Source organism: Elgaria multicarinata, chromosome 17 (genome assembly GCF_023053635.1).
Source record: "Elgaria multicarinata webbii isolate HBS135686 ecotype San Diego chromosome 17, rElgMul1.1.pri, whole genome shotgun sequence".
Classification (NCBI taxonomy): domain Eukaryota; kingdom Metazoa; phylum Chordata; class Lepidosauria; order Squamata; family Anguidae; genus Elgaria; species Elgaria multicarinata.
In genome coordinates this window covers 11433664-11451879 of record NC_086187.1, presented here as the reverse complement: position 1 = coordinate 11451879, position 18216 = coordinate 11433664, and the positions used below count along the sequence as shown (strand labels likewise).

Sequence of the window (18216 nt, the reverse complement as noted above, 5' to 3'; positions counted from 1 at the left end):
TCGGCCATGCATATAAAGCTGTGTTAAACTGAAGAAATAAAGTTGAGACGGGGAGCAAAGGGAGGGAGGAAGCACAAAACCTGGTGACTTGACTTCAGGGTTGCTAAAAGCCACTAATTATTTGAGGCAAAATTTGCTGTAGGGAACCTTGGAAGAGTTACTCCAAACACCATCGAGTCTCGTTCTGACCACAAGTGCAAGTCAGCGAGATAGGAGGTTTTGACGGGGTGAAGACAGACAGTTCAAAGGACAGCAGCTATATGTCAGTCAATCTACCAGTCAGGAGAGCCGTTAGCTTTGGCCTCAAGCTAGGGTGACCATATGGAAAAGAGGACAAGGCTCCTGTATCTTTAACAGTTGTACAGAAAAGGGAATTTCAGCAGGTGTCATTTGTATGCATGCAGCACAGTTAAAGCTGCAGGAGCCCTGCTCTCTTTGGTATCTGGTCACTCTAATATAGCTACTGTATCTTTAACGGTTGTGATGAAGAGGGAATCTCACATCATTTTAAGCTATACCTGCTGAAATTCCCTTTTATTATTTATTTTATTTATTGCATTTGTATACCGCCCCATAGCCGAAACTCTCTGGGCGGTTTACATAATATTATGCAACTACCAAAGATACAGGAGCCCTATTCTCCTTTTCATATGGTCACCCTATCTCAAGCAACAGAATCTGGATACAAGATGGCAACTTGTTCTGAGCCCTTGTATCAGAGTGCCAAACTCTTTTCAGTCCATGGGCTGAATTCAATTTCTGAGAAGCTCTCAGGGCCCACATTACCCTGCTGGGCAGGTCCGAAGGCAAAAGAACCAGGGATAAAAGGGGCAGGGTCAAAATACCAGCATATTTTAGTTTAAGCCTCCTACTGCCAGTAACTAAGCCTGAGGAGAGACATTTCAACCTTTTAGAATCGGGGGTGAGGGGACTGTGTAAAAGCCAGCAAACCACCAAGCGATCAGTGATTGGGGGAAGGAGGCACGGCCAGGAGAAAGAGGGCACATGGCCATCTGAGGAGAGCCAGATTGGGGCTTGCGGCAGGTTGATTTAGGTTTCAGGCATGAGGGTCAACAGCCCTGCCTTATATCCTTCCCCATCTGGCTACCCATCCTAGGATGCACTCTTCCTGGGATGAATAGGTCAGGTTCAAATACCAGCTTTTCTTAAAATATGAAATCAAGTCTTTAAAAAAATCTTCCTTGTTTATTTCGTCTCTTCCAACACACCTCTCCCTGCAATACAATGTTTTAAATCTGAAGATTATGAGAGAATGCTTATTCCTCTGATATGTTTGTATCTTCACTGTTTAGTCTTCCCCAAAAGATGGCTCATTTGTTCAGTTCTTTTGCATTTGCCTCTGAATAATGACACTCAGACTTTCTGGATTAATTTTGTTAAAGGGAGTATAGACAGCATCTACACTACTATCTTTTAAAATATGTACAGTATATATGTATCTGTTTCTTGTAAAACACTTCTATTTTGAAAAAAAAATTGAGTAGTTGGGGCTGGGAATGTGGCTTTTGGGAGGCTGTCCGACAAGATCATATACCATATTTCTTCAATTCTAAGACACACTTTTTTCCCCATATAAACATCTCTAAAAACGGGGTGCGTCTTAGAATTGCGGATGTGTCTTAGGTTTTTTTTCCCTGTTGGTGGTACTGAAATTAGTGTGCGTCTTACAATCGATGGCGTCTTACAATCGAAGAAATACGGTATATCTAGATTTGAGGCCCGGCATTGGGCAAAAGGTGGGATACAAATAATAATAATAATAATAATAATAATAATAATAATAATAATAATAATAATTGAATCTAGATCCATACCCAATACTCTATCCACTGCACCACACATTGCATATATTTTTCTTCATGTGTCGAAACTTTCCTATATGATCTGATCTACATAGGTTGAGAAGGAGGATTGCAAACTGAATAAATCATTTAATTTCAGGGCAAAGAAGTGATAGAGCATTATCTGAAGGAACTGATTTCCCAGGGCATCACTTTTATCCCCCGGTGGACTCCTCCAGCAGTCGAGAGAAAGCTGGACAAGCGGACTCCACCAGGATGTGAGAGCGGCACCGTCCCAGCAGAATCCCCCCCACATGGAAGTGACAAAGAACAGCGAGGCAACACCTGCCCTTCTGTGGAGCCATCCACCCCTGATGGTATGTGCTTGTAAGCCAGCCGACAGATCCTGGGCATCTAGCTAGGATGCTTTCTGTATTTATCAGTTTGAACCTTGAGCAGACACCAGAACTTTTCCTCTTTCATGCCTAGCCTATCGTTTGCCATCCTGTATTTCAAATATCTACATTCTGTATAATTTGAAAGAGTCTGATTTTGACTGTTGGACTCCTGCAGTCTGGCAGCTGCATCTCCTGAGGCATCTCATCCCTGTTCTATAGTTTGGGAACAAACGTATTGCTTGGGAACAAAAAAAAGAAGAAGATCATATTATTGCCCTCAGAAAACCCCTTCCCTTCATTCTCCCCTTCCTCTTGTTTGTTTTCTCTTTGTTCCCGTTTGCTTCCAGCACAGCTGCAGTCCCATAACATTCCCCTCTTGGTACAAAGTCCCTTTTACTAGCGGCTGGCTGCACATGCCTGCAGGTGCACATCTGCTTCTCTGCTCCAAATGCTAGCAGTGGAGAGAACCCTTTCTGCTTTTCTCTTGTTCCAATGGGCTGCACTCTTATATCCACAGGGTGCCCAAAACGTAGCAAAAGGTTTGTGTTTTGTCCAAGTAGTCCCCTTCAACACCGTTAATGGACTAGCATCCTCTCCTGAGGCTTTGTGGTAAAGGCAGGGCTGAAAAGGGGTGATCTTGATTGCTGATTCTACTTCATTTGTCTTAGTATTGTTACATTTTTTTTATTATTTAGATAAGACAAATTCCATGTTTGGGAGCAATTAGGAAAGGAACTGAAAATAAAACTGCCAATATCACAATGCCCTTATAAAACGCATATAAGGAATACTTTGTACAGTTCTAGTCACTGCACTTCAAAAAAAAAAAAGATATTGTAGAAATGGAAAAGATGCAGAAAGGGGCAACCGACATGATCAAGGGACTGGAGAAACTCCCCTGTGAGAAAAGGTTACCATGTTTGGGATCTTTCACTTAGAAAAATGGCAAGTAAGTGAAGGGGGGGACTTCATAGAGGTGTATAAAATTATGAATGATGTGGAGAAAATAGATAAGGGGAGGGTTTTCTCCTTGTTTCTAAGACTAGAATCCCGGGTAATCCAATGCAGCTGAATGGTAGAGATTCAGGACAGATAAAAGGAAGTACTCCTTCACACCGTGAACAGTTGAACACTGGGATCAGCTACCACAAGATGCAGTGATGGCCCCCAACTTGGAGGGTTTTAAAAGGGGATTAGATCTGTGTATGGAGGACAAGGCTGTCAAGGGCTACTAGGCATGATAGCTATATGCCCTCTCCAAGATCAGAGGCAGTTGCTGGGGAACTCAAGCAGGAGGGTGCTACTGCACCCATTTCCTGCTTGAGGGTTTCCCATAGGCATCTGGTCGGTCACTGTGGGAACAGAATGCTGGACTGAGTAGTCCACGCTTCCCCAATGTTGCCTTCCAGATATTTTGGACTTCAGCTCCCATCAGCCCCAGCCAACGTGGCCAATGATCAGGAACGCTGGGCATTGTAGTCCACAATATGGAGGGCACGAGGTTGGGGAAGGCTGAGAATCGGCCGTTGGCCTGATCCTGCAGAGGTCTTCTTACAATTTCATGATTTGCATTTATATCCCGTCAATATAACTCAAAGCAACGCGGGTAACGTTCCCATGTGATCTCTCATATAGGCATTCACCAAGCACAGGTCTTATCTTCAGCAAGACTGCTGCTTCAGGTGACTTCAGACCCCAACGTTACCCCAAGGAATTAGGGATTTAACATCAGTTTAGTTGCATTTATGGATCTGTCTCCCATAAAGGGCTCACAAAACAAATAGACAACATAAATGGATATATGAGGTGGTGGTGGGGGGATGGAGAGAAAAACGGAATTTTAAAATACTGAAATCAAGAACAGCAAGCTCAAACCCACCCACCCACCCACCCCCACCACCCCACACACACATATACACATGGGACAACTCTCAGTTGTCTTTACCTGCTTACCTTTCCTGGCTCTGTTATTTTAAGACATTGTATTTGGAAAGGCTAGCTTATTGGCACCCTACGAGTAAACCCTCCCAGGGACAATGGTTTTGTTTCATAAGGCTAAAACTGTTGTTGTAAGTTCACTGTCAGAACCAAAACTAACTGACAAATTTGTTGGTGGTCTTCTTGACTTGCTTCCCTCTGGGACTGTTTTCTCCCTCTTCCCAGCTGACAAATTAGATGCTGATTATATAGAAAGGTACTTAGGACAGTTGACTCCCATGCAGGAAAGCTGCCTGATCAGACTCCGTCAGTGGCTGCAAGAAACACACAAAGGCAAGGTAAGCCCCTGTGGCAAAGGCCGTCTATTTAAAAGGAGAACATATTAAGTAAAATTACTGGTCCTGTACTCCTAATTACTTGATTATGTCACTGGTGTCCTTGCATCAGCAATCTACTCTGTATCTTTTGAGTTAATGTACCTTACCTTTCTCCTGTTTTATCCATTGGTAACGTGGGATAAAGTTGTCCCCTGTATTTGCATTGGCTGTTTAAAAGGCAGAGACCATTAGAGAAAGCAAAACAAGCCAGTAGCTTGCGCTAAAATTTAGTAGTGTTTTAGGTTGCTGTTGGATACAGGAATTATTTCATGTGTAAAACAGCCCCTAGAGCTGGTCTTTTCCCAGCAGTTGTCTTGAGATGTGTTTAATGGGGAAGTAGCTTTGGTAAGAAGATGAGCACAATAGATCCACTCTTCCCGTCTTTTTTTGCTCAGATTCCCAAAGATGAACATATCCTCCGTTTTTTGAGGGCTCGTGACTTCAACATTGACAAGGCTCGGGAGATGCTTTGTCAGTCACTGACCTGGCGCAAACAATATCAAGTGGACTACATCCTGCAAACATGGAGACCACCGTCGCTTCTGGAAGAATACTATACTGGTGGTTGGCATTACCAGGACAAAGGTGGGAAACTTACTCTAAGCCACTGTGACGTGTCTTGGGGGTCACCTATGATCTAATATGTGAATGTAGGTTGGGCTGTTAGCCATTTGTCAGGCAGTCACCTAAGGATGCCCTGGAGGACTACTTCGTGCTAGGCAAGAAACCGGAAAGTGGTCTTGTAACATGGGAATGGTCTGTTGTGATCCTAAAAGTCTTGAACAAAAAGGGTTTGGGGGAGTGTATCAGAGAATTACAGCGAATTGATAAACAATACCATATCAAAGAGTTGGGAACGGTGAGCTGAAGAGATAGCGATGAGAATTCACTACAATTCTTTGACATAGTACTGTTTATCAAATTTAGGCAAACAGTTGTTATTACATTTGAAACTGTTCTTCCTTTTCAGAGCATTTATTTATTTATTTATTTATTTATCATACTTATAACCCGCTCCTCAGCCAAAAAAGGCTCTCGGAGCGGCTTACACTTAGCAAAAAAGACAGTCCCTGCCCTCAGGCTTACAATCTAATAAAGACATGACACACAAGGAAAAGGAGTCGAGGGAGGGAGGGAGGAGAGAGAGAGAGAGAGAGAGAGAGAGAGAGAGAGAGAGAGAGAGAGAGAGTCCAGCAGGAGCAGGCCCCGATGTTACTTCTGCCTGCTCCTGTCCCCTCGGTCCTTCTTCTTCCCCACAGGGCCAAGATGGCAGTTTGCCCTGTGGGGGGGGGGGAGAGTCCAGCAGGAGCAGGCCCCGATGTTACTTCTGCCTGCTCCTGTCCTCTCGGTCCTTCTTCTTCCCCACAGGGCCAAGATGGCAGTTTGCCCTGTGGGGGGGGGGGGAAGAGTCCAGCAGGAGCAGGCCCCGATGTTACTTCTGCCTGCTCCTGTCCCCTCGGTCCTTCTTCTTCCCCACAGGGCCAAGATGGCAGTTTGCCCTGTGGGGGGGGGGGGGAGAGTCCAGCAGGAGCAGGCCCCGATGTTACTTCTGCCTGCTCCTGTCCCCTCGGTCCTTCTTCTTCCCCACAGGGCCAAGATGGCAGTTTGCCCTGGGGGGGGGGGAAGAGTCCAACGAGAGCAGGCCCTGATGTTACTTCTGCCTGCTCCTGTCCCCTCGGTCCTTCTTCTTCCCCACAGGGCCAAGATGGCAGTTTGCCCTGTGGGGGGGGGAAGAGTCCAGCAGGAGCAGGCCCCGATGTTACTTCTGCCTGCTCCTGTCCCCTCTGTCCTTCTTCTTCCCCACAGGGCCAAGATGGCAGTTTGCCCTGTGGGGGGGGTGGGGAAGAGTCCAGCAGGAGCAGGCCCCGATGTTACTTCTGCCTGCTCCTGTCCCCTCGGTCCTTCTTCTTCCCCACAGGGCCAAGATGGCAGTTTGCCCTGCGGGGGGTGGGGGAAGAGTCCAGCAGGAGCAGGCCCTGATGTTACTTCTGCCTGCTCCTGTCCCCTCGGTCCTTTTTCTTCCCCACAGGGCCAAGATGGCATTTATCTCACCTCTATCCCATTAAAACAGGCTATTCTGCCTTTATTGTTTGGAAGATGTTAGGATACAACTGTCTAAGAATGCTAAATTGTCCTTCCAATACTATCGGCTTGTAAAAAAAATTGTACTGTATATAAATTGTCATGAATTATATCTATTGTAACACCTGAGGTGTTTCACTGGGGAGCTGTTATTGTGTTGTTTAAAAGCAGCATTTAAAAATTGTACCGTTTAAAAAATACCTGTATCTAAATACCAGGTATCTAAATACCTGTAATAGTTATTTATTTACTGCATTTCTGTACCACCCAATAGCCAAAGCTTTCTGGGCGGTTCACAAAAATGAAAACCATAAAGTACAACTAAAGGATGTTTAGTGACATCCTTTCTGATATTGTTGGTTGAAAATCTAATTATCTGTTAATACCAATTACATTATTACATACAAAATAATTTAGTCCAGTGTATTATGATCGGTTCCTTGCATTTGTAGCGTTTGGGTTTAACGAAGTTCTTTGGGAACCTTGTCTTTGTTGTTTAAGTTGGACTGACACCGTTTCTCTTCAACTTCATTTCCACGTCTCCTGTAGAATTTTGTTTTGCAGGGCAAAAAATTCTTTCTTTCAGCTGCTTTGTGCATTCTTTGTTTTTAAAGATGGGAGGCCCCTCTACATACTTCGTCTTGGCCAGATGGACACCAAAGGTCTTGTGAAAGCTCTGGGAGAAGAGTCACTCCTTCGTCACGTAAGAGATGCCTTTGCGTTATCTATGCAGTTTTGATAGAATCATAGAACAGTAGAGTTGGAAGGGGCCTATAAGGCCATCGAGTCCAACCCACTGCTCAATGTAGGAATCCGCAGTTTCTCTAGAAAAGCTATGAGCCTTAAAGCCTCACTTGATGAGCACAGAGATGATCAAGGGATCTTTGGAATCTTGTCTGTAGGTTTACTTATTTATTTTAACTAAATATTTATAAGCTGCCTTTCTGTCCACCCAAGGCAGCCAACAACAACATAACAATAAAATACAATGTGCTGTAACATCTAGAATAATAAAAGAGGAAGTGTGTCTGTCTATCAGCACTGTAGCATCAAGATCATGAAACCTAGACACCTAAAACCTGGCATACTTACTAAGAGTTACTTGGGGTTATTTGCTTTTTAAAAAATGCATTCACTCATTTGAATTAATGTAATTTAAACATACCTGTGTGTTTGGCGCCTGCAGTACCATCTTCTGCAGTACTAGATGGAATGCATCCCAAACCAGCCCATACCTTTGCAGTTGACACAGTTTGAAGCTGGGAGGAGGAGTCCACTTCTCACCCTACTGTGGGGCAGCCCTCACTCAGAGGAATTCAGATCCCTCCTTCAGGTGGCTTTAGGAGTGCACCATGATAGGCCATTCCTAGGGTGTGGCTTCATTCAGATGGGGTGGGCAGAATGTGTCCAACTCTGACAGCTGCATAATTTACCTTGAAGGCTTCTCTATATGAAACGAAGGGCCCTCTTCATCACCACAGTTAAAGCTGCAGGAGCTATACTAGAGTGACCAGATTTAAAAGACGGCAGGGCTCCTGCAGCTTTAACTGTGGTGAGGAAGAGGGAATTTCACCAGGTTCTCCATATATACAAATCACACCTGCTGGAATTCCCTTTTCTATGCAACTGTTAAAGATACAGGAGCCCTGTCCTCCTTTTCATAGGGTCACCCTAACTACACATACGCATGCATTACTATGGATAGTATCAAGCAATAACTTAGGATATAAATGACTGTGGATGATTGTGTTGGTGTTCATAGGCCACGTAATTAACCTGAGGTTTTAACTGAAGGAATAAAGAGAGGAGCCTAAATAAATTTCATTCCTGTTTTCTCTTTCATTTTCTAAGAACATAAAAAGAGCCTTGCTCTTACTGTACATCTGTTCCAGCATCCTGCTTCCACCTGTGGCCAGGTAGCTGCTCCTGGGAAGGCCACACCCTGGGCTTAAAGGCAGCAACACTCCCCTATTGGGGAGCATCTGGTATTCAGAAGCATACTGTTCCTAGGCTTGGAGGTCCCATTTAGCTACGGTGGCTAATAGCTTTTAATAGGCTTGTTCTCCAGAAATTTGTCTAATCTCTTCAGTCCTTGGTTATTTTATCTATTTAGCAGCTTTTTATAAATGGGGAGACTAAAGAAGTTGTAACTGAAATATTTGGCGTTCAGAGCTCAAACTTGGGGGCTTAAAGCTTGTCTTCCTTTGTTTACAAGCAGAGATCGCCTTGGAGTCTTTCAATATATGCAGCATATTTTGTGTCACTTCTTTTATCATAGAATCATAGAATAGTAGAGTTGGATGGGGCCTATAGGCCATCGAGTCCATCCCCCCCCCCCCGGCTCAGTGCAGGAATCCACCTTAAAGCATCCCTGACAGATGGTTGTCCAGCTGCCTCTTGAATGCCTCTAGTGTGGGAGAGCCCACAACCTCCCTCGGTAACTGATTCCATTGTCGTACTGCTCTAACAGTCAGGAAGTTTTTCCTGATGTCCAGCCGGAATCTGGTTTCCTTTAACTTGAGCCCGTTATTCCGTGTCCTGCACTCTGGGAGGATCGAGAAGAGATCCTGGCTCTCCTCTGTGTAAATACCTTTTAAGTATTTGAAGAGTGCTCTCATGTCTCCCCTCAATCTTCTCTTCTTCAGGCTAAACATGCCCAGTTGTTTCAGTCTCTCTTCATAGGGCTTTGTTTCCAGACCCCTGGTTGCCTGATTATATTTGTTTTTCCCGTAGTTGGATCTGTTAAGGCACATTTGGCCCCTAAATTCATGAGACTGTGTTGGACTGTACCAGCATTGAAAACACACACACAGGTACACAAACCACATTCTAGGTATCCTGGTAGAAGAGAGATAGCAGGCTTGAAAAAGACATGGTAACTTTTGTTAAAGGAATAGAAAACCGGAAACAAGTTCCTCCCAAAAGTTCATAAATTCTTTGGTTCTCTCCCTCACCTCTAATTTTGTATTTAAAATGTATATTTTAAATACAATTTTTTTTGCATATTTTTCATACTGGATGTCATTGACAAATTCTGTAGAATATGTAGTTTATGTAAATGCTCGGTAATTGAACCTTATATGCAAGCTTTACATGTAGTACAATATGTAGATCATGCTGCAGCACTCATGATCCACTCCTTCTTTAGGTACTGTCCATTAATGAGGAGGGACAAAAGAGGTGTGAGGAAAACACCAATCTCTTTGGCCGCCCAATTACGTGAGTATGCTTCTGGTTACACCTGAGCGTGTAAAACGTTTAACTTTTTAAAAACATCTTAATGGGTTTGTTCAAACTATACACTAAGCCATGGTTAAGCCACTAACGCTTTTGCAGCAAGTGGTTAGTGAGCGCGTTTAAACCATGGTTATGTAGCCACCATGATTAGGAATGGTTCACACAAGACCCGTAATGTTAAGCTCAAAATGTTTAACTACTGTGGTTTAGCATGTTGTCTGAACAGGGCCAATATCTTGTCCTAAGACTAGGAGCATTTTCACAGCTAGTGCTAAGGATGCCTTTTTGTCTGGAACAAGTCACTTCTAAATATAAAGATACAGAAAAAAGGAAAGGAGTCCTTTTTAAAACTGATTTTACATTTTGATCCACGTAGCATCTTGAACACTGTTTACAATGTTAATGCTGTACTGAGCAGCACTTGTGAAAACACCCTAAGCCTTGTTTGGGGAAATTGTCTCTGCCAGTTTCTGTTTCACACAGGATCAACAAGTTGTGAAGTTCCAATGCACCGTTTGGGAAATGGCTTTATTGTTTTCCTCTCATTCAGATCCTGGACCTGCCTAGTTGATCTTGAAGGGCTGAACATGCGTCACCTCTGGCGCCCTGGAGTAAAAGCTCTCCTTAGGATTATCGAGGTGGTTGAGGACAACTACCCAGAGACATTGGGAAGACTTCTAATTGTGCGAGCACCCAGGGTTTTCCCTGTTCTGTGGACTCTGGTAAGTGGGGATGTGCGAGGGGGCGGGGGAGAGTGAATGCCTTTGCTATGTCTGAACAGGGGGTGAAGGTTGTGTGTAGGGGCCCACCAAGAAGTAAAAGTTGCAAATTTAAAAGGACTATTTTGACAGATATAGGAACATGTAGCTGTTTGACTTATTTTCTTAATCTAGGTTCTTGTCTGGGTATTTGCAATATGAGATTCTTCCATGCAGAATCCATGTTTTGATGCAAGAAGAGGCTAAATGATAATAACTGTAAAATACTTGCACTATGAAAAGGCTAGGAATGCAACTGTTTATTTATGGATTGAATTTATATACCCTGTTCTTTAGCCAAAACAGGCTCCCAGACTGGCTTATAAAGATTAATAATGAGGCAGTCCCTGCCCTCAAGCTTACCATCTAAGAGATATGACACAAAAGGGGAAAAAAAGGATTGGGAGGGAGGAGGGAAAAAAGCAAACCTCAGGCACCAGTTTTAGTTTCTAAGTTCTTGTGGATGTTCTCTCTGGCAGGGGAGAGTGAAACAAGCTCCCTGCAGCTGTTCCGTCTCTGGCTGATGTATGAGGCTATGCTGTCCTTCCAGGAAGGCAGGGGTGCAGCCTCCCAGTGGCCCTTGGTTCTCTGGCCAATGGGTGATGATTAGGTTTTGTTGCTATTTTTTCTTTTCCCTTTCATTCAGTTACACATGAGGTTTTGACTGGGAAAACTCTAAATGGTTCAGGCCCAATAAACATTAGAGACTGATTGGGTTCAGACAAAACAATAAACCAATGGTGGTTTAAATAGTCGAGGGATGATTATTTAACCCACCGTAGTTTATTGTGTTGTGTGGATGGACTTATTTTAACCAACGGTTGGTTATTTGGCTGAAATAACTCACTCAAAGAACCAACACTGTGCAAAGTGGGCTATTTGAACCACCATTGGTTATCATGTTGTGTAGTGGGCACCATTTTGCTGGCCACAGTTGGGTTTTTTTTGTCAGCCACTGAGTTGCAAGGCAAGAGTGGTCAAAGTGGCAGCTGCCGCTCTAATCCAGCCAGCAAGATAGCTTTTCGGCAGCAATGGCAATGGGATGCTGGTGGGAAGGACTGAGGCGGAGAGAAGGGGGAGGATGAGTAAGTCAACTCAGTATGGACTAATGGTCAACTCAACGCTGATCCTAATCCTAATTGATTATTACCATGCTGTGTGGGGTAGTACCCACTAGATAAGCAAATGAGTTGATTATTATCCCACCGTTGACTATCACGTTGTCCGAAGGCAGCAACTGTCTCCTCTGTGTTATTATGATTGCTAAGATCAACCGAGGATGCTTTTTTTAGTGAGAACGTCTATGCACCAAGTACAGATATTAAGAGCACACAGAGAGTTATTCTCCAAGTCCTCCCCACCATTACAGGACATACAAGAGTTGGAGACTCACCAAAGTCCAAGATGAAGCATCCTTTGGAAGCATAGTGACTTGTTTCGGTTTGCTTTGGAGGTCAAAGTTCAACTGACCAAGGATTCCATTTTTAAAATTTATTTCAGCCTGATTTAATTTTATTCTGGTTTTGGAGCGATTTGCGTGTTCTCTTTAGGTTATTATGATATGCTCCTGAACCTTAAGCCTTTGGGTTAGGGGATTTTTGAATAAGAACAGTGTTTACTGTCTATTTCAGGTTAGTCCATTTATCAATGAGAACACCAGGCAGAAGTTCCTTATTTACAGTGGCAACAATTACCAGGGTCCTGGAGGGCTTGTAGACTATCTAGACAAAGATGTGATTCCAGACTTCCTTGGAGGAGAATGTGTGGTAAGTTTGGAGAACATCCATAACGTAAAATCTTTGGGTGGAACTTTTATTTATCGTGCAGGAAACATGACATCCTATTAAATGTTTGGTCATATTAATGTGCAGTGTTCCAATTGTGATATGGCTTCCTGTTGAACACTGAATAAGCGTCAAGGCACAACTTCTGCTCTTGGCTTTGGAGAGAAGGCTAAAGCTTTAATAGAGATACAGAAATATGGTTTGCTAGTCTGCTTCTGCTGTTATTGGTGCTTGCTTTACAGCAGGGGTGGGCAAGTTGTGGTCCTCCGGTCCCATTAAAACTAGCCAGCAGAGCACAAAGATGATGGGAGTTGTCCTAAAAATGTAGTGAATGCTCTTGCGGTCTTCCTTGGCTCTCTGACTGCTAGCCTAGGCTGCTTAATTTACCATGGTTTATTGACTTGCATAAGGTTCTCTTACTAATTAGTATAGCAAAGGTGTTTTTTTAAAAAATTATTAGTATGAGCCAGACAATCTCCAATGTCTTTAAGAGCTGGATGGAGGACGTGTTGGTTTGCACAGTGTTCATTCACAGTGAACAAGCCTATTTTTTGCTCCTCCCACAGTGTAATGTGCCTGAAGGTGGTCTTGTCCCCAAGTCACTGTATCAAACGGATGAAGAACCTGAAATCTCTGATCATATCCGTCTCTGGACAGAAACCATATATCATTCTGCAAATATCTTCAAAGGTGCTCCCCATGAGGTAGGATGGAGAGGATCTTCTGGTCAATAGAAGCGTTGGCAGGAGTAGCAGCCAGGCAACAGAGTCTGTAAGTCTTGAGCGTCTGGCGAATATCGTGTTCCAGGCCAGGCGACAATGGCAGCCCATTGCAGATTTCTGTAGCCATGAAGGCCAGAGCACAACAGCCTGTCCCTTGAGCCCTCCTTGTCCTTGCCTGTCACCAGTGGAGGCTGGTGGCTCCACTGTCAGTGGGTGGTGAATGCGCTCCGTGCTTGGATAGTTCCTTTAGAGTTCTGACTGGTTCTGACCGAAACCTGAAGCATATCTGAGAACTGCTCTGCTTTTGCTTAAACCCGACCATTTAGCTAATACACAGCTTTGAATAGCTGGATTGGGCCTTTGCATGAAGGGATTGTGGTCTTCAAGGTGCAGATCTGGGTTGAGAAGCTTGCAGTGAAGCGGGAATCAGTTATGACTTCCTTGAACCCAGACATTGCTGTACTAGTTAACTGATTTGCTGGATAAGGTCAGCATGGTATTGAACAAGAAAGGTGGGTGGATGCTGGCTTTTGTCTGTCATCTAATCTAGATAGTAGTGGAGATCTTGGAAGGGGAATCAGTGATCACGTGGGACTTCGACATCCTGAAAGGAGATGTGGTGTTCAGCCTCTTCCATTCCAAGCGAGCTCCCGAGACCAGCCGGAAGGATCCTACGATGCCAAACGCGTTGGCTGCTGGGGATAATGTGCAGCTGATTGGCAAGAGCTGGGTCCTGGGAGTGGATTACAGCCGTGTGGAGTCCCCACTGGTTTGCCGGGAAGGAGAGAGCATCCAGGTCTGTTGTGCTTCCAAACCTCACATCCTTTGGCTTTTAGGTTCTGCAGAAATTAGTCGTTCCCTGAAACGAGGCCATTTCACACACCATGAAACTCCATCCTGCAATTTTCAACTTGGGCTTGGGGCATTTTACCAACCAACTGTCCAGAGGGATGGAGTTCTGGTTACTACTACTTTTATAATGTTGCCAACGTGCAAAGTGGTTTGCCAGACTTACTGCATGTCATCCTTGTTGCTGCTGTCTTTGACCTTAGCTAGACCTACCTTATAGTCTGCATTGGAGGAGGGAAGATCTCGCATTGTGATTAACGCGAGATCCCTCCTCCGTTTACACGTGAGTCGCAACGACCTCAGGAAGAGAGGCGTTGCGCCCGCCATTATTATTTTTTAAAGAAACAGGAGCGCACGAACGGTTGTGCGCAAAGGTAGGTCCTTTTTTGAAAAATAATTTAATTTCCCCACTCCCCCCACCCTACCTCCGATGGGTGCAGCGCTCAGCCTGGGACTGTGGAAAAAGCGGGCCCAAAGTGTAGGGCAAGATCCCAGGGCAAGGGAGGGATCATCCCTCCCTGATCCCAGGATCCCCTGTGCGTCATGTGGATGCACAGGGACAGTCCCGGGGTTCGACCCGGGATTTCGCCCAGTCTAGCTAAGGCCTTTGTTTTGTAGATGGGGAACTGAACAGGAGCGAGTGACTTGCCAGAAGCCACCAATGCATTAATGTGTGGGTATGGATTGGAATCCAGGGTTTCCATGCATAATATGCTCAGTCCACTGCAATCCACCACCCCACCACCCTTGAACACTGGAGGAACTCGGTAGCATAGTTCTTTGCAAATGTCTTAGAGCAGTATCTTTCAAACTTTTCTCCTTCAGGGAACCTTTTCTACATGAAGATGTCTGCCAAGGAAAACCTGCAGCTTTCCACAGAATCTTAGTACACGGTCAGGGATCCTGCAATATGCTTAGGACGCACTCAGTCCGTGCAGAGCCTTGGCCGTGCTTCACCATTGCCCTATGTGTATTTGAGAGTGCAATCTACAACATACCCAATATTCCTCTTGGGCAGTGTACTGCAGGGGAAGATATGTAAGATTATCATTGAGGAGCCTCTGATAAGCTTCTGAGGAAACCCAGATTTCAAAATGGATCATAGTCTGACAACCCATTTCAGAACTCCTTGAAAAAGACAGAATCCTTCCTCCATTAGCTACAAAGGCCCAGTTAGCTGGAAAGCGGTAGTGACTCAACCTATCGACATCCATAGGCGTCTTACACAATTCTTATAAACCCCCTGATACGAGCATCCATTTTACTTCACTTTGAACCTTTTTGCTCTTTACCATTTGGCCATGGTTTCAAGATGCTGAGAATAAAGATGGCTTTGAAACAAAACTAAACCCGGGGGGTGGGGGGAGCCCTTTATATTTCCCTGACTGTGTTTCTCAACATCTATCACTGTTCAGGGTTCCCACGTGACTCGCTGGCCAGGCTTTTATATCCTCCAGTGGAAAATGCACAGCCCAACTCCTTGTGCTGGGACCAGCCTCTCTCGGGTTGACGATGTCTTGGCCACCCTGCAGGTCTCCAATCACAAGTGCAAGATCATGTATTATTACGAGGTGCTTGCATCCAAGGAGTTCAGGTAGGAGGGTTGCTGGGGGTGGGATCTATTGCATGACTTGCTCTGCGGGAGCCAGCCTTATTTGATTCACCTCTGTATTCTAAATCCATTGTAATGTAGAACGTGTTCTGCTCAATTTGTGAGCTAACAAGCTTGCAATATATCTGCAGCTCATGAGGGCCAGTCATGTAGACGCATTCCCAATTTAATCCAGAGACAGGACTGCATTTTTTTCCTTGCTGGGAACATTATCATCTGAGTGCCGTCCTCCAAGGCAACAGACCTCTGACTTCTGGAGGCATTAGCTGCTTCCTTCAGTCTCTCCTTCCATTGTTGATACATGTCTTCCATCTGCTCTAGCTAAGTACAGCTGAATACATGTAAACCTGGAAAATGGTGGTGCCACACTCTACTCTAGTAACCAATATCCACTTTCCACAGGATATGTCAGAATTGCCCCTCGGAATATATATATTTTTCAGAGTGGAAGTTCAGCAGCAAGTGTATGATTCCTAATCCTCATGTTTGCCTCTGAGATGTAGATAGGGGAGGATTTTCAGGGAAGAAATGAATCAGGTGCCATGCTTAACTTTCACCAGCCTGCTATTTTTCTTCTGCCATTTCCTCTTCTTTTCTCCCAGCAAAGAAAAAGCAGTTTAGAGTAGGGGTTTCAAAGGGGGGAGGGAGCAGCAGTGGGGTTTCCTTCTGTCTGTCACTTCCCTCTTGCATATTTCCTCTCCTTTGCTCATTGGATAGATTATAAAACAGGAGAAGGAGTCCCATGTGCGCATTGAGCATCTAGTTCTGGCCTCAAAGTCTAGCAGCACATGGGAACTCTAACAAAGCCCCGGTCTTAAGAGTGTTTGTACAAATGCTCCCTTCTTCAGTATTTCCAAAACGTTATGACTGGCTTATCCAGAATCTCATCGATCAGAGTCTCAGTCTACATTTACAACATCCCATAGTTTGTTAAACCATGAGTTGTTGAAAATGAAGCAAGAGTAAGTGAGCTGAACAATCCAGGGTTTAAACAAGCTTGAGTGAGTGAGTGAGTGAGTGAGTAAGTGTGTTGCTCCTGACCAACTGTTCCTGCTGAGCTAAACAATCCAGGGATGCTCTGTCCTTGGGTTGTTGCCTGTGACATCTGAACCCAGAATTCTAGGTTGCTGGATGAGGAAAAAACCTGATTCATAACCAAAGATTTGTTCTTGGGTTACAAGTCTGGATTGTTCATCCCCCAATAACCTACCATTCTGGATTCCAGTGTCACAGACAACAACCCAGGGATGGAGCATTGTTTTGCTCAGCAGGAGTGGTTGGTAGGGCACCAACACACTGATCATTCCTCCTTGTGTGAATCCTGGTTAGCCATGATGTGTAAACCAGCCATTGAGTTGGTGGGATTATTCATTGTGCCATTAACTATGGTTAATTCTCCCTTGTGAATAGCTACCATCATAAAAGCCATCTCTTCTGGAGACAGAAAGGTTTTCACATGTCAGTTGAATTTTCTTAGGACACCTTGGAGCAGGTCAGGTCCTGCAGCAGAAGAGAACAAGGAAATGAGAACACTGGAACAAAACAAGTTGATTACGTCTTCAAATGCACTTGGGTGCCATTAAGGGCACAATGTAAAAAATGCTTCTCTTCCTTTCCACCCCAGGGGCTCCATGACAAGTCTGGAATCTTGCAACAGTGGATTTTCACAGCTCAGTGGCGCTACAACATCTTCCAACCAATCGCAGAGCAGCTCTCTGGTTTCTAGATAACGTCATCCAGGACAGCGTTGAACACTAAGCAGTGAACTGCTGGGCCTAGAAGCTTTCTTCGGGTCTTCCCCATAGACTGAGCCAGAGATCCTCATGGCTGGCTGGCAACGCCTCGGGATGGCCATCCAGGGGACCACAACGAGCGGCAATTTGGGCACAACATCGTTTCTAGGGAGCTGCTTGAAATCCTCCGGGTGTTTCCCCCCCTCCCCCCAGGAATAGACTTACAGCTTCCAAGTCTTGAAGTTTGGCTTTCCTGGATTGCGTATTAACAAATCTGTGCATATCACTTTTGCATGAATTTTACATAATTCCTATGGTTAAAGGGCTCTTTCCAGTCAGCATAGCTCTACATCAATGTAGAGCTATCTGGTATTGCCTTACCTATTAGGACCTGTAGAGCTGTCTTTACGTGTAGCAAAAACTAGTCTAGATTCTCGGGGCATCCACAGTGCCATTTGTGTTTTAACAAGGTGCAAAAGGTGCCTCAGTAGCAGGGATTAGCTGCAAACTTCTAATATGTATATAAACAGATTGGGGCCGGGGGGCGGGGGCACACCAGCTTTCCAGGTTACTTCAAGTAGGAAACTTAGCAGTTAGATACCTGGATATTGCTAGCTAACATGCTTTGGCATCCCTGAGAGGCCCAGAAACCTACACAAGTTTTCCTGCAGTGCACTGAAACAGCTTCTTAGAAGAGTAAAGCACTGATTTCCCCCCCCCCTTTTGTTCTCAGGTCTATGAGCAATAAATGAGTAATCTCTTGCCCTACCCCTTTCTCAGGGTAGGAAATGAGTTCCATTACAAAGGGCTAAGCAAAGCAATATTTAATTTCTACAGGCACAAAACTCTTCCTCAGTGTTGAAGAAGCTATTATTTTTGAAAGCAGGAGTGAACTCAAGTTGGGGTGGGCACTTTAAGTGTGTG

The 18216-nt window shown here is 44.6% G+C and overlaps 1 protein-coding gene across 2 annotated transcripts in view; it reads left to right on the top strand.

Annotated features, from left to right (window-relative positions):
• Positions 1-17479, top strand: part of SEC14L5 (SEC14 like lipid binding 5) — a 46544-nt gene extending 29065 nt beyond the window's left edge. For both annotated transcript variants that reach the window (XM_063142967.1, XM_063142966.1), the window contains exons 6-16: positions 1963-2179; positions 4364-4476; positions 4911-5100; positions 7212-7300; positions 9746-9816; positions 10385-10556; positions 12224-12358; positions 12943-13080; positions 13649-13894; positions 15363-15541; positions 17184-17479. In XM_063142967.1, the coding sequence (XP_062999037.1) occupies positions 1963-2179; positions 4364-4476; positions 4911-5100; positions 7212-7300; positions 9746-9816; positions 10385-10556; positions 12224-12358; positions 12943-13080; positions 13649-13894; positions 15363-15541; positions 17184-17289 (1656 nt within the window). In that variant the 3' untranslated portion in view covers positions 17290-17479. The remainder of the gene's footprint in view (positions 1-1962; positions 2180-4363; positions 4477-4910; positions 5101-7211; positions 7301-9745; positions 9817-10384; positions 10557-12223; positions 12359-12942; positions 13081-13648; positions 13895-15362; positions 15542-17183) is intronic.
• Positions 17480-18216: the final 737 nt, after the last annotated feature.